General features: G+C 42.1%; 1 protein-coding gene across 4 annotated transcripts in view; it reads right to left on the bottom strand.

The window, feature by feature from the left end:
- mfge8b (milk fat globule EGF and factor V/VIII domain containing b) overlaps window positions 1–16,679 on the bottom strand; it is a 77,965-nt gene that overhangs the window by 31,445 nt on the left and 29,841 nt on the right. For 2 of the 4 annotated variants that reach the window (XM_078530005.1, XM_078530002.1), the window contains exons 2-3: window positions 6,147–6,272; window positions 3,320–3,400 (exon numbers count right to left, since the gene is read on the bottom strand). In XM_078530005.1, the coding sequence (XP_078386131.1) occupies window positions 3,320–3,400; window positions 6,147–6,272 (207 nt within the window). The remainder of the gene's footprint in view (window positions 1–3,319; window positions 3,401–6,146; window positions 6,273–16,679) is intronic. The other 2 variants (XM_078530003.1, XM_078530004.1) reach the window with 1 other exon arrangement.

The raw sequence follows: 16,679 nt of genomic DNA, 5'->3' as shown, positions 1-16,679 counted from the left end.
CTGCAAAGGAACAAAGAAATAATTGTGTGTAGAAAGTGTCATTTAAATTGGCAGGTTAGAGTTAACCACTCAGTCAATCTGGCTGCCAGGTGAAGTAAAATATTCTAGGCCACAAGCACTCTGTTGCAGAACTCGAGTCATTAATCAGTTGACAACCTTGTCCACTTCACTGGAAGCAGTTGTCAGGTTTCTTCCACCCTATAAAAGCTATCCAGCCAGAACCTTAATGCTTGACAACTTGGGCAATGAACTCAGGAATAGACTGAGGCCAAAATCGACAATCCTGATCTGCCACCGTAACAATTGACAGACCAAAGTCATTCAGCCACCATAGTCCCACCCCGCTGGCCCTTTTCCCATACCCTTTTAAATTTTGCTTCTTAAAATATTGATATTCTTCCCTTTTAGAAGCTTTTATAGATTCCATTTCCATCACCATGTTGAGTCAGGCACATCTCAACAACCCAACTTAAAACCCTAGTTATTCGTCTGGTCATGGTCCTAAATTTACACCTTCCACTTACTGACACACCAAACAGCAGAAACAGTTTTCCTGTTTTGCCTCATCAAAGCCCCTCAATTCATCCACGTCCATCAGATCTCATCTTTAGCCTAGAACATCAGCTCTGGAAATTCCTCCTTAAACCTCTCCACTTTTCTACTCTTTTTTTCCCCCTATGAGGCACTTCTTAAAACCTACTCTTTGGCCAAGCTTTTGCTCACCATCACCTTAAATTTGGCTTGATAATGCTCCTCTGAAGCACCTGAGGATGTTTTACTATGTTAAAGGCACTATATAAATGCATATTATTGTTGTCCTTATTGTTTATTCTGATGAGGTGGAAAGGAGAGGAGTTTTAGGGGAATGCATTGGATACTAAGGCTGATGTTTCTGCCAAATTTCCAAATAACAGCTGGGAAATTCCTCAGAGCTGCTGTTACTTCTTCAGGACTGTGGTATAAATGTATAAATGCAGTATAAATATAAAAGGAAAAACCATTTTTAATAGTTAACAAATGTGCAAATTCCAAAACAATTTCGGTACTCAAAAGGTTAATCTGCTCTGTGACATTTCAGTGATGTATGCTAGTGGCAAAACATTAGCTTTGGCTGTTTTTTTTTATTGCCGTTTACTGCTCTTGCAATTAGTTTACTTTGAATATTTTCCATTTTTCTGAATCTGATTGCACATTAGCAAAGCAAGAAATTGGACTTGCACAGTAACACTGTCAGCGCATGAGCAACTCTCAGGAATTTCCCAGCCAACATACTTCTTCAGTTCTTTGATGACTCAACACAACATCCAGTGAGAATCACAGAATCACAGTGCAGAAGAGGCCCTTCAGCCCATCGAGTCTGCAGTGACACGTGAGAAACACCTGACCTACCTACCTAATCCCATTTACCAGCAGTTGGCCCATAGCCTTGAATGTTATGACATGCCAAGTGCTCATCCAGGTACTTTTTAAAGGTTGTGAGGCAACCCGCCTCCACCACCCTCCCAGGTAGCGCATTCCAGACCGTCACCACCCTCTGGGTAAAAAAGGTTTTCCTCACATCCCCCCTAAACCTCCTGCCCCTCACCTTGAACTTATGTCCCCTTGTGACTGACCCTTCAACTAAGGGTCCATGCCCCTCATAATCTTGTACACCTAACTGACCTTTGCAAACTAGGTAGGTTGCCAAATCCACCATGGACCTGTGATAAGATAACAAACCGGACCTGGGTTGGTGATGGGAAATGGTGACAGTGATGGTTCCCAGTGGGAACCGTGTGGACAAGGGATTAAGAGGGCAATCAAATGGTTCCCACACAGTGTTACCACATCTCTGGCAATTTTGACTTCCAGGTATTGGAAACAGAGCAATCACCCAAAGGCGGCAAATTGGGGCTTCATAAATATTGAAATGTCATATCGGTTTTTGTAATTTTAATCCAAAAAATGCATGATTTGCACAAAGTCACCAGGTAAGAAAGCATTTTTAAACTCTCTGGTCAGGTTCCTCGTGGCCTGGAATCATTTTTCCAGGTCCAAAGAAATCTTGTGCTTCTGTTGTCCAGGTCTATCCAGCCCTGACTGCTTCTGCTGCAATTGGCCCAGCCCCACACACCACCCCCTGCCCCAAACACTGCCACCCACCATCTGTGTAAGTCCTGTGTTACTTACCTTGCTGGGGAGCGTTTACTCCAGCGCTCATTGGCGCCCGACTCCTGCTCCAATTCCTGTTGCCACCCACCTGTCATGCCAGCACTACTACCAGTTTTGGGCAGAGGACACAGCTGAACTACTTTAAATTAGATAAAATGGTCTGAGGCCTAAAGTGGCTAAGAACCTGTGGGAATTTCACTCGTGGACCTGCCCCGAGCTAAAACCAGCACTTGAGATCAAGGAGGGGAGATAAACAATCACAGCCAATCTCCCATTCTGTGATTCCAACCGAGAGACATGTGTATGGACAATAAATAAAAACACTATTGCCCTTGGCTGGCATGCTCAGGTAGCCAATTGACAGTTGCAGGCTCACATCTGAGGGATGTTCACTTAGACTAGATTCTGTGGGTGCAGGAGGGAGGGGAGGGAAAAAAAGTCAGAATTTTGGGGCATTGCAGGACAAGGACATTCCTTTTTTGGCTAATTATCAGACAATAGTGATATATTTCAAGAACAGGTCTGATCTTTCAACAAAAGCAGCAACTTAAAGACAGCAGACAATGATTTGCCTGGGGTGCAAGGATCTGCCAGTGTCAGCAAATGATTGTCATATAGAATGAACCAGATTCTAGGCTAAAGAAAAGGTTCTCAGGCTTTATATGCAGCTTATTGCTGTTTGCTCAGCTATCTGCTTCACCATGGAAGCTCCGCACCACACACAGCAGGCAAAAGAAACAGAAAGTTCACTTTCAACTCGCCAGTTCCAGAGTTGAAAGGTCTCCCTGGAGTGCATTTTGATCAGAGTGTCAGAAAGTGAGGAAGCAGGCATCAGGGTCAGCCCGCCAACTTGAGAAACATGCCTAGCAATTGTTGTATCGCCACGCTAGCAGTGAGCGCTCAAACACAGGCCGAAGAATGGAAAGGGAGTGCAGCAGCCCAAGCAATTAGTGTGCACGCACGCATGAAGCAGCAACTACGATTACCAAACATTTAATGTAGAGAGACTAAAGAAAAGAGAAAGAGGTTTGGCACCTTCTGCGAGAGTTTGAGAATGGCTTTGAACCCTGCACAAGACTCGTGAGGATCTGTGACCTGAAGCACAGTCAAGCTTTGAATTTCTGTCCAACAGCATCGTTTCTGTTGTCAGAAATCACAGGCAGCTTACCTGAGGGTTTGGAGTATCTAGTGACATCGTTATACCTTATGTCTTCCAGCGTATACCCGGTATGTTTCTCTGCACCACTTCCTGTTTTGATTGCATCAATAAATTTTATTAAAATAAAATGATATGCTGAGAAGGAGGGAGAAGAAACATGGCTGCACAATTACTTTGCAAACCACAGGAAGTGATGTGAGGGAACTTCCTGGGTACAGCTAAATTGAAGATAAAAAGCAAAATGGCGTTGCCCAACAGAACTCCCAGGAGATAAGAGTCCCCACTGTAGTACTTGACTCCTTAAGTTTTGCTCACAGATAGAAGTGGAAACTCAAAAGGTGGGAATGGCTATGGTTAACATCAAAGAAAGCGCTTACTCAAAAAAAAGGTAAATTCATCTTAGTCACTGGTCCAACACTTTCTGGAGTGAGCCATTCCTCTTTAAGATTTTATCCTCCCCTCCTATGCTGCTCACAGGACGTCAATGGTTCCAGGGCACTATTGAAGAGCAAAGTGATCTCCAGTATCCTGACCAATATTCCTCCCTCACCTAACATCATATTAACAACACAGATTAACTGGCCATTTACCATTTGTGAGATTTGACGAGTGACAATACACCTAAGTAGCATGTTAAATTTCTTAAACATTTTGTTGTGAAGTAGCTTGGGATATCCTGGGCACAGTGAAAACACTATGGAAGTGTTAATTCTTCCTTGCATAGATCATAGCATTTTACAGAACAGCAGGAGGTCACTTAGCCACATTGTTCAGTTCAAGATTGTTCTAATTAATTATAGCCCTGAGTTCTGTTAGTCCAGGCACTGAATTAACAACCTCATGAATATAACTGTGAAATGAGGGAGGGACTTAGTTACACAAGCAAAATCAAGATCCTTTTGATGTAAAGTCAATCCACCAGAATTTAATTATTTATCTACTTGTGACTGAACACTGCAAAATTTTTACCTCAGGCCACAAGAAAGATACAAATAAGACAAGTTCCATGGGGATATTTTAACTCATCCATCCAGAATAAAAAAACCTACTATCTCCCATTGCATCATCTAAATTCTTGTATGAGTCTGAAGTTTTTAATCTCTATTTCACTTCCACCACACTGTAAGTGAAGAAGTTCCTCCTACAATCCTCCTAAACTTTCCTTTCCGTGGTTATCCAAGCCACCATTATTCTGGCACGGCTTGGGATGGTCGATCTAGAATGAAGGTAGACTTGCAAAGTAGACAGAAAAGTTGCTGCAAGTTGAGAATTTGGACTCACTGTGGACCCAGCTCAGAAGTTATACAATAAAATCTTTCTGTTTTTAAACTCCTCTCACTAGAGATGGTTCTCAGTCCTCCTCAGATGTTTTAACCTGTATTTCTTTTAAAAAGGCGAATGTAAAAGATCTCCTGGCACTATTTCGAAGGAAGAGCAGAGGCGTACTCCCCAGAGTCTTGACCAATATTTATCTCAAGCCAAAACCTCAGCAATAGATGATCTGGTCATTATCCCATTGCTGGTTGTGAGAGCGTGCTGTGCGCAAATAGGCTGTGGTATTACAATAGTTACTACACTTCTAAAGTACTTAATTAGCTAAGTACTTTGGTACCTCCAGAAGTTGTAAAAGGTACATTAGAGATGTAAGTATTTTGTTTTAACCGTCTTTTTCATGCATTTTAACCACGGCTAAAAAGACATTGCTAGCAGGTTTATATGTAACGCAACATTGTTCAGCAATGTGAGGGAAAGATAACACTTCAGCTTGAAGCAGTGCACAATTGTGAAGGGATTGCATTGACTTGGAATCATTCACAACTTCAGAATGTCCCTAAGCACTTTACAATCTTTGACCTGTACTTTGCAAGTCTACCTTCATTCTAGACCGACCGTCCGAAGTTGTGCTGGAATAATGGTGGCTTGTATAACTGTAGAAAGGAAAGTTTAGGAGGATGGTAGGAGGAACTTCACTTACACTGTGCTGGAAGTGGAATAGAGGTAAAAACTTCAGACTCATACAAGAAATTAGATGATGTGATGGGAAATAGTAGGTCTCTTATTCTGGATGGATTAGTTAAAAATCGGCCCAAGAAAGTTGTCTTATTTGTATCTTTCTTGTGGCCTGAGGTAAGAATTTTGCAGTGTTCAGTCACAAGTATATAAATAATTAAATTCTGGTGGATTGACTTTACATCAAAAGGATCTATTTTGCTTATGTAACTAAGTCCCTCCCTCATTTCACAGTTATATTCATCAAGTTGTTAATTCTCATTCTCATTAATACCATTACCTGCGACTATCCTACAGTATTACAAGATCTTCCATGGTGATAACACTTCAAGAAGTATTTAATTGACTGTAAAGTGCTTCGGGATATCCTGAAGTTGCGAAAGACACTATTAGATGCAATTCTTTCTTTCTAGCCTGTCTCAATTGCAGGACATCAGCAGTTTATAGAGTCTCAAAGAATCAACAGATGGTGTTACTGTCAGAGACAAACAAATAGCTGTATATCCTCACTAATCAATGACACACTGATGGCAGTTGAATTCTTTCCCCAATAAATTCTGCTCAAACAGAAGCTATTAGGCATGGAGCCAAGTCCTGGACAATAGGCAGTGGTCTTCTGTTACTGCATCTGACATTTTATGTGTGTTCAATTATTTATTTAATTTCAATCCAATTTGCTTGCTTTGCTTCTGTGTAAAGCCACAGATCTGTGAAATCCTTGAACCAATAAAGTGAAAAAGAATAAATAGCCATGCAGACAGAAACGCAAGGCAGAAGAACAAACAGCTCAAACCTTAGCATCAGTTGTCCAATCCAGGCTTCTTACCTTGTTCTATCTCTGTGCAGTGTTTCCCGCTGAATCCATCCATGCAGATGCAGTAATAGGAATCCAAAGAGACTCCAGCCAGGCATGTGCCTCCATTCTGGCAAGGGTCAGGCTGACAAGGATGACCTGTGGAGCAACAAAAAGCATTAATGGCTCTGAAATGTGTGGGGCTGTGACCTTGGCAGTTACACTAGGACCATGACCAACAAGGATCTCTGCCATTCAGCCTGTTGAAGTTTATCAGTGGGAAGATCCTTTTATTTGGATGTCGCCGCTGGGCATCTGCATGATTAGTGGTGAAGCATGGATGCCCACCACAGTGAAGATGCTGCAAATTTCACCAAAATAACAGTAGACCAAGGGGAGAGATGTCAGCTGAAAAACAAGTATTATCCCCTGCAGTGCCCTGTGTTACAATTGAACAAAATTTCTGCCTTTCTCTAAAAGAGTCTAGGCCATAGTTCTGCTCAAGGTGGGCCCCACAACTGCCCTTCCATAAGCCCATTTGCCTCCTTTCAATTAGCCTACTGGCAGCCATGGAGAGGCCAAGGATGTGGGAAGTCCCGTGTTTTTCAATTCGCTACCCGAGCTCTGCACCCTCAACATCAATGGACTTGTTTGGGATGATTAGAGGCTTGCAGCCACTGGAAACTGGATCACTAGGCATGATCCGTACTTAGGACACTAGGGTCTCATTATAGTTTGCAGCCCTTCCACTGTGTGTCCACCAGAGTTATGGTGGGGAGTGCCAGAAAAGGCAAAGACATTTGGTTCAACAACACAGTAACCTTTGTTCAAAGTCAGTTCCTTCTTTTAATGACAGCAAGGAAGGGGATAAAGGAATTTTCAAGATTATAATTTCAGCAATGCCTTATTTTTTGGAAGGCTGAGTGATATAGATGATATTTATACTCACCACTATAAAGACAGGAATTTTACACCGTGCAGTACACAATGCATTATTTTATTAGTGTGCCCCTTTAAAGCCACAAACACAATTGTTGTTAAGCAAACAGAGGCTCAGGTCACTCCGAGTTTAATAGTTGGCCAGGCAACTTTTCAGATAGGAAAATATCAGTACTTGTAATTTTCAGCAGGTATCTCTGAAGCATCCAGCATTAAGAGACTGATGTATTTTCTCTTTAAGATTATTTTGCTCTATAACCAGCTGGAATTTGTTATCTGGAAGATGACATAGAAACATAGAAAATAGGAGCAGGAGTAGGCCAATCAGCCCTTCAAGCCTGCTGCGCCATTCAATATGATCATGGCTGATCCTCCATCTCAAAGCCATACTCCTGCCCTCTCCCCATGACCCTTGATGTCCAGAAATTCAGCAAACTGGAAAATATTACATTTAGTTCCCTCATCCAAATCATTGATATATATTGCGAATAGCTGGGGCCCAAGCACTGATCCCTGCGATACCTCACTAGTCATCTCCTGTCACTCCAAAAAAGACCAATTTATTCCCATTCTCTTTCTTGTCTGCTAACCAATTCTCAATCCATGACAATATGTTACCCTCCAATCCCATGTGCTTTAATTTTACACACTAACCTCTTATGTGGGACTTAATCAAATTTTCTGAAAATCCAAATGCACCACATCCACTGGTTCTCCCTTATCTATTCTGTTGGTTACATCCTCAAAAAACTCCAGTAGGTTTGCCAAACATGATTTCCCTTTCATAAAACCATGCTGACTTTGTCTAATCCCATTGATATTTTCTAAGCGTCCAGTTATCACGTCCTTTACAATAGACTCTAGAATTTTCCCTACTACTGATGTTAGGCTAACCAGTCTGTAATTCACTGTTTTGTCCCTCCCTCCTTTTTTAAATAGTGGGGTTACATTTGCCACCCTCCAATTTGCCGGGACTGTTCTAGAATCTAGAGTGCAAACCTTTCTTATTGATGGATGTAACAAGCTGTTGCCAGTGATCTCAGAAGGCCACATGTGTGCAGTCAAATGCCCCTTGTACTTGTGGGAAATCGGAGATTGCTGCAAAACCCAACACTCTTGCAGCCTGGCTTTCGGGATCCAGTTGAAATTGGGACAAATTGGTGTGCTCTTGTGGCATGTGGTGTGTGCTATCTGGCTGATGAAAAATGGTTTGCTAGATGTACTGGGAGAGCTTTTCATCTGGAGATACATCCAGCTCCTTGGTGTAACTCCAGCAGACAGAGGAGGAACAGCAGATGGGAAGACATCGCTTCCCCACTTCCCATCACTACTTTTGAGATTTTCCGCTAGAAATAGAATCACAGAATTGCTGCGGTGCAGAAGGAGGCCATTTGGCCCATCATGTTTGCACCAGCTCTCTTGAGTATTTTAACTAAGTGCCAATTTCCTGCCATTTCCCCGTAACCCTGCACATCGTTTCTATATAAATAATCATCCAATGCTCTCTTGAATGCCTCAATGGAACCTGCCTCCACCAGACTTCCAGGCATTGCATTCCAAACCCTAACTGCATGCTGTGTGTCCACCTCGCTGTGTGTCGCACACGTCCATCCATGTCCACCCAAATGAACACACTATAAGGAGAGTGCAGGGACTAATTGAATAGCTCCTTCAAAGGCACAATGAGTCAAATGGCCTCCTTTTGTGCTGTATATAATTTTATAATTATAATGGGATCTAACTGATGGCAAAAGCTTGTACACTGGATTTCTGATCATTGTTGGACACCAAGAACACCATTCTTTTCTGATGTATACCATTGTTGTGAGAAAAGGGGACTTAAAATATCATGATCTGAACGGAACTTACCCATCTCCAAATTTAGAAAATATTGTAAACAAAGGTTAAAAATATGCTTGTCAGTTGGAAACACTGATTTCCCCTCCCTCTCTGAAACTTGATCTCTGATGGAAATCTGCTCATAGTGATCCTAAAGCCAGGAAATCAGCCTGCAATAAGGGGATGTCTCACCCCCCACTAAAGTAGTTTCACTTAGGGACCTGTAGGAAAAGGAACCCCACTATTTTTGGTCAACATACAGACAGATGTTAAAAGGAAATGTCTGCTACAATCATTAAAGATAAATGAGCAACAACATACATGTAAGTGTGGCGATTTTCATGTACCAGATGTCTCAAGGCCTTTGGGTTAATAAATATTAAACTGAAACAACAACACCAGTATTTATATGGCACCTTTAAACATAATAAAATGTCATTTCACAGGAGCATTATAAAACAAAACTTGACACAAATTAAAGAGATATTGGAGCGGATAACCAAAAGCTTGGCCAAACAGATAAGTTTTAAGGACCATCCTAAAGGAGGACAGGGTAGGATTGTCAATTGTGAATAAGTGTATTCCTGGAGGTTTCATCACATGACTTGGCCATTTGTCAGCCAACACATCCATTCTTGCTATACACTGTCTTCCTGTGCCAACTGGAAAGCAAAAAGACATATTACTCAATTGACTGCCAGCCTTTATTCTACCATTTTCAGTATTTTTACATCTGGTAAAGAGAAATGTTCAAATAAATTTTTTTGTTTTTTTTAAAAACTATCTTCTTTAATGTCCCTATGATTTTTTTTCCAGGCTTGCACACAGCACTGTCTCCTGGAGATTGATCTTCATTTCCTGGAGACAACAGCCCAATCCTGCAGGATTGACAACCCTAGGAAAGGGAGGTAGAGGGAAGGAATTACAGAGCTTAGGGCCTTGGCAGCTGAAGACATGGCCACCAACAGCGGAGCGATTAAAATTGATGACGCTCCAGAGGCCAGAATTAGAGGAGTGCAGATATCGCAGGGGTTTGTGGGGTTGGAGGAGGTTACAGAGGTGGAGAAGGGGGAGAATGTTAATGGAAGTAAATGAAGACATGCCTGAAGAGGTATGTTGGGGGAGTGGGGAGATTTTTGTGAGGCAGCCAAGCTCTGAGCAAGAATTCCAGAGAGTAGGAGCATAGTGGCTGAAGGTGGTAGAGTGAGAGAGGAGCCAGAAGGGGATACACTAAAAACCAAAATCAGAGAAGTAGAGGATGAATGCCTGGGGAAATTTGCAGCAGTGATACACTGAGTCAATCTATCCTAATGCTTTTGGTTCAGTTTAATTTTGACACAAATTTCTGGTCACGCTAGTCAGAGATAGGTTTGGCAGCAATGAATGGTTTTTAGTTAGCATTTCACTGAACTGTAACACATACCTCTACAACCATGCCTGCATTTATCTCCAGTAACATTCTTTTACTATCACTCTGATGCTTATTAAAATCTTTCAGAATTCCTTGGACCATCTGTAGCATGAAAGGCTGTGTGTGTTGCTATATATTTTACATTGGTATTGCTCATTTATTTTTCATGATTAGTCTCCACTTTTCACCTTTAACATCTTGTGTACAGCTTGTACCAGCTAATTAGACACCAGTGGCCATGGACACAATCTGAATTTTCTGGTTGAAGGAGACAGTGTGACACAAAAGGCTCTAAGTGGGAAATTTGTATATGCATTTTCACTTTTTTGTTTCATTTATTAAACAAATTGGCCCCTAATTTCCACGGATTCTTGCAATATTCTCAACCACACACTGGCAAAACCTACGGGAAAACTTCACGGGCCCTGTTGCACTGGAACTCTGTTGTTTCTGGGATATTCATGCAGGCCTGCCTTACAAGGCAAATCTCATTGAGGTGTGGAGTTGGAGCTGGGATTCAGACTCTTTACTGCCAGAACTGCCTAAAGTGTTCCCTCTTCTCCGATGCTACAGGACTTGGGTCAAGATTGGAAGTCAGCATGACCAATGAGGTGTGGCAATGTTTTTTCCCTGTAGCAACAGGTACCAGAGATGTGCCCACAGTGACACAGGTACCCATGTTTTTTTTTCATTTGTTCATGAGATATGAGTGTCCCTGGCAAGACCAGCATTTATTATTCTTAATTGCCCTTGAGGAGATGGTGGTGAGCCATCTTCTTGAACCACTGCAATACTTCTGCTGTAGGTAATCCCACAGTCCTGTTAGGTAGGGATTTACAGGACATTTTGCCAGCAACAAACAGCGATGTATTTCCAATTAGGTGGTATGTCACTGGGAAGGGGAACTTGCAGGTGGTGGTGTTCCCATGCTCCTGCTGCCCTTGCAGGTGGTAGAGGTTGTGAGTTTGAGATGTACAGTCCAAGGAGCCTTGGTAAGTTGTATCATGCACACACTGCCGTCAAGGTGAGCCATGCATGTTAAATGCTCCGCAATAGCCCCACTAACTCTAGTGGGGATCCACATTGAAAAGTGGCTGACCAACAGGGTTACAGCCTGCTGATTCTCAGGGCCAATCTTTCTAATGGAGTAAATCCCCTGAAGAAAGCACAAGAGGAGCACTAAGTACACATGTTATGTTTAAATTATTCATTTTCACATTCACTCAAGCATTTCCATTATTTCGAGGTCACACAGTATAAATAAAGCCCACTTGTGGTAGGCTTGGACTCCCTGTAACAGAATGATGTGAACTCTTATCTAAACATGTCACAGAGCTGCTGAGAAATCTTGAAACACAGTCTACTTATTTATAGTTTGGGCTTTTGAAAGTGTATGCTTGTATAACCTCCTCCGCTTTCCTGTTAGATATCTCTTTCTTTGAATAGTCAATTAAGAAACATTTAAACTGCTAACAAAACATGGGGCTTGTGGGTTGACAAGGAAGTGCAAAACACTGGGATTTATTTTTCACGGGATGTGAACGTCGCTGGCAAGGCCAGCACTTGTTGCCCATCCCTAATTGCCCTTGAACCGAGTGCTTTGCTAGGCCATTTCAGAGGGCAGTTAAGAGACAAGCTCAAAGCTGTGGATCTAGAGCAGGGGTGGGGAATCCCCAGCCTAGGAGCTGGATCCAGCCTGTGGTGAGGTTTCAAAATCTGGCCAGAAAACTCAGACAGAAAAGGAAGGAGACAGGTCCCCTCCATGGTCTGTGCTCAGTTAGTTGATCTCAACCTCACATCACTCGGGGTTGTCAGAATTATCCAGTATCCCTGAGAAGAGGAGAGGGAAAAGGAAATCGGCCAGAAATCCCATTCCTGATTGTCACCCAGTGATTCCCTACTGGAAGGTGTGAATTTTGTTTGAGGACAGGATGGAGATCAATCACAAGCCCTGGCATGGTTATAAAGACTGTGGACAATAATGGACAAATGCTAAACTTTAACACTATCGACGCAGTGTTTTACATGGTGGTTGTGCGGATCAGGAATCTGAGCATGGACGTCAATGTGGCTAGTTCACAGTCCACATGATTCATTTTGTCTCTTAAAATGGATATCGTAATGAGTTACAAACCAGATTGCCAGACCTCCTCACCCAAGTTCTGGTATGTGCTCCCATCTTGTTAAGTTTTCCAGCAGCACTTCTAAATAATCAGATTTATCCTCAACTGGTTCACATTTGGGTCGTGTGCGAAACTGCTGGTTTCCATGGAGCTGTGTCAGTGGAGAGGTGGGAATTCTCTTCTTCTGAGAAGAGTTCCAGGAGTGCAAGACTTCCTCCCCTTGTCCCACCTCCATTCCCACCTACCCCTCCCTATCCTTCTTTATTCACAGCCATCTTCTTCTTGCCAAAGGGAATTCAACTGAGGAAACTCTGGCTGTGCTGCTGCAGAGTACAGCACTTGAAGGGGCATCAAGTTTAAAAGGGGCAGATGAAGCCTATATTTAAGATTCCTACTGAAGGCTCCTTCAACAGCCCGGTATTTGCAGGGTGACTGGAGGGAGGGCAGGCCACTCCAAGCCCTCTGTTTTCATTGAAGGATCTCCAGGCCTTTACCACCTGCAGCCTCAGGGAGCGGTGGTAAGTCAGGCCAGCTGGAGGTTAATCCACCTGTGACTAGGGCTTTGTCCTCCCACTGCCATTTGTGCATATCAGGTGGGGAACACGCCACCAGTGATGTTCCCTGAGGGAGTTGGGGGTGGGGGAAGAGTGAAATCCCAGTTTGCGAAGTTGAGATAGAAAATTCAAGCGATCACTGCCCACCACAAACCTGCCCAATTATGAGGGGAAGGAATGCTCCACCCACCCACCCACCCCCACCATATCACCTTCACCAGTACCTTCACAGTATGAAGCAGAAAAAAGGAAAAGAGTCTCATTAACCGACAACATACTGCACTTGGAACAGATTATCCCAGCACCATCAGACCATGCACATTATCTCGCCTGTAGTCAGTCTCATGCCGTAAAAACATACCATAATGCCTCTAATTCACTGAACCACAAAGTAGGCACAGATCACTTACTGCTCTGACACTGATGCTGAGAAACATTGTGGAGCTTTGCACAAAGTTCAGAACAAGAAGCAACAAAAACCGCCAAAAACATTGTCAAAACCAAAACTAACATCTTGTGCCATGTCTTACAAGGTCTTGTGGCTCCTTTGAGGTTAGTCCAGACCATCATCTTCCTCAGCAGTTTTCAAGACTCCCCTCCCCCACCCACAGTTTATCAACATGGAATGAACCGGATAGCAACACTTTAGTTTTGTCCAACTAAGTTTGAGTTCATGTTGGCCTACACCTTTAAGAAGAAAATCAATCATAACAAACATACCTAACTAACTGTTTATGTCATTATCGTCTTATTGTTCCTCCCCTATAACATCCAGCTGACTGCCAAATCCTTTGGTAAAGATAAAAAAAAGTAACCTGAGCAAGGCCACAGGAGATATGTATTTACTTAAGCTGTTGCATTTCTATCTTGCCTCCTCGCTATTAACATAAGAACAAGCCTGGGGGAAGAAACGGCCATTCAGCCCATCAAACTCACTTCATGTATGATTTTTTTTCATGGATTCGCACCCCAACCTCTCAATTCCCTATTTTAGGAGGTTCGATGCCTTGATCAGAAGCTGCACAACCCCAGCGAAGGTTTATCATCCATTAGTTTTACTCGACAGAAAAGTACAAGCTGGGGTTTCGCAATTTCCAATAAGTGCCAAAATGGAAAAAGTCCTAAATTCTTTCCCTTAGTTTCCCTGAAAAATTTCTTGTGCTGTTAATAATCCTCAATCCCCCTTTTCAACAACTATCAATCCTTTTAAAATGATCCTTTCTCTGGAATGCTCTGCATTCACTTTCCCTTGGGAAGAGAGCATTTTCTAATCACCAAATTGTGAATCTCTAAATAAATTGTGAATTCAGTTCTTTCAATTCTCTCTTTAACAAGCACTATTTTACGGATTGCTCTTCAGGGATAAAACATTTGGTTGGAGCCTTTCATTATTTCATCCCTTTCACAGCAGAAAGGCGAATTCCTGCCTGAGCAGGAATTTGCAAGGAATATATGATGTTAATTATCCAATTATAATTGCATGTTCACTTTAAGTTAGGCTCCTAAATAAACCCGGCTAGAACATGTATTTAATCCCAATTTATCTTAGATCCTACAGAGGCAATAAACCACATGCCTGCAATTTCTTTTCTTATCTCGAATAGATCAAAAGCTGAAACCAAGCCTTTATTCCATGAACTACCTTCTGAAAGAACATTCAGATTCACCTCTGCGGTGAATTGATGAGAGATGGCACTGTGGAGGAAAGATCAGCTTTCATTAATTGGGCTCATATTAAAACAGTTCTGGCCATAAATCTGACACAAATTGGGAATATTACTTTCCTCTGGCTTTGGAAAAGCAAAGGACATTGGTGGCTGTTGCTGTCACTTTTGAGGCTTGGAATACAAATAAAAAGAGACTATTGTTGCATACCATGCTGGTTAGAACTCATCACTAACAGTTCTGGTATCTAATCACGGTGCATATTAAATGTCATTCAGGCAATACAAAGAGATGAACTAAAAAGGTATCAGAAATGTCAGCCCTGATGATAGATCAAAGAAGCTGGGTTTATTTTCTGTGGAAAGGAGGATGTTTCAAACTGCTGCAGCTGAAGTTTACCAAGATTCTGAAAGGAATTGATAAAATAAACCCAGGCAAATTGTTCTTGATGGTCAAGTATTCAAATGCCAGGAGACACATTTTTTTTTAAAAAAATAGGAAGTTGGGAGCAAGAAATTAGATACTCTACAAGGAGTTGTGACTGAAGGCCACTGACACGGGACATTTTATATGGAGCGGAAGCAACCAGATGACCCCATGTATATTTGAAAGGAGGCAGGATTGATGGATAATGCTGAAAAGGTGTAGTAATGGGTTGACCTGTCAAAAAGGGGCAGTTTTATCAGGCTAATGGCTCATTCTGTTGCTGAAAATTCTATTATTTTCCTTACAGATTGAGGAAATGAGATTGTTCATCTCTTCTATTAACTATATCTTGCGTACTTATCATTCTTCAGATGGAAACTCTTATCAACCCTCAAATTCCTGGCAGGCCACTGAACCACTGGTATGGCATGTGACTTCGAATGGTTCCACATTCCCATCCCAAGGCTTAGGATCGGAGTCATTTAAATGAAGGGGAAGATGTTCATTCCATTTCCGACCTTCGCCCCACGGACGCTAGAAGTGCTGGGGCAGCACCTTGTCTCTCCACTGGTGGGACTGGCCATTCTGACCAAAGAGGCCAACGCTTTTAAAAATCTAATAGAAACAATGCGCAATCAGCATTGCGGGTCCCACCTAAGTCTTTGTTTATCACGTATTCCTGTTTCATGCATGAATACTTTATATTAGGTTCCAAAGAAGTAGAATTGGCAGGTTAGGAGTTACCATCCCATAAGTGGCACCTCTTACCATGATGTCTGAATGGAATAGGATGAGGGCAAGAAGAACCAACACACCAGCCCCATCAAAAATATGGATCGTTGGGGAAAAAAGGCCGAGAATCGATGGACCTGGGATTTTCCCCAAAAATTATGCATTTTTTTAAGCTCAAGATGTGGAGGAATTTTGAGACAGTGTACTCCAGGCAGAGTATTCAAGGAGAGAAACATGGAATAAAGGCTAGTTGTGCACGGTGATATGGGTACCGTAAATGGTGTTCTGAACTCATGAGCTAAGGGGAGTTGAATGAGCTTCCTGATCTGTATCTATTTTTTGAACGGTCTTAAATTTTGAAAAATTTATGAGCTGAAACAGCAGAAACAAATTCTCCAATTCACCTATGGTAGAAAATAGGTGTCAAATTTAATGGCAAAGCCATTAATTGATTCTCCTCTAAATGAACATTAAAAGCATAACACATTTTGGATTAATAACATTTGATTGATTTGAAAAAGGCAAATCTTGGATTTCTCACAGTATGTTGCTGGTGGGCTTTTTTTTAAACCAAATAGCAATAGCGTAAAGGCAATGTTCCTATTTACTGCTCATTTAATGATTTTAAAAAATCAGTATTTAAAACTGGCCACACTTTCTATTATCTTAATACCAGTCAGTAAACATAACACTTTGAAAAATCTGCATATGCCTCCAGTCTCACCAGTGAAGCCCACATCCTGTGAATGAATAAAAAAAAAAATCAGGTGGTTCACCTCAGCACAGTCGAGTATCAAGCTCAGCTTCGCTTGGTGCAGCTCCTCACTCCTGGCAGTTGTAGCAAGTTTCCAAAGCGACAAAAACCAAAAGTAGGACA

The sequence above is a fragment of the Cetorhinus maximus genome, chromosome 26 (assembly GCF_964194155.1).
Source record: "Cetorhinus maximus chromosome 26, sCetMax3.hap1.1, whole genome shotgun sequence".
In the NCBI taxonomy this organism is placed as follows: domain Eukaryota; kingdom Metazoa; phylum Chordata; class Chondrichthyes; order Lamniformes; family Cetorhinidae; genus Cetorhinus; species Cetorhinus maximus.
Note: the sequence above shows the minus strand (reverse complement) of the source record. Positions and strands in the feature narration are given on the sequence as shown.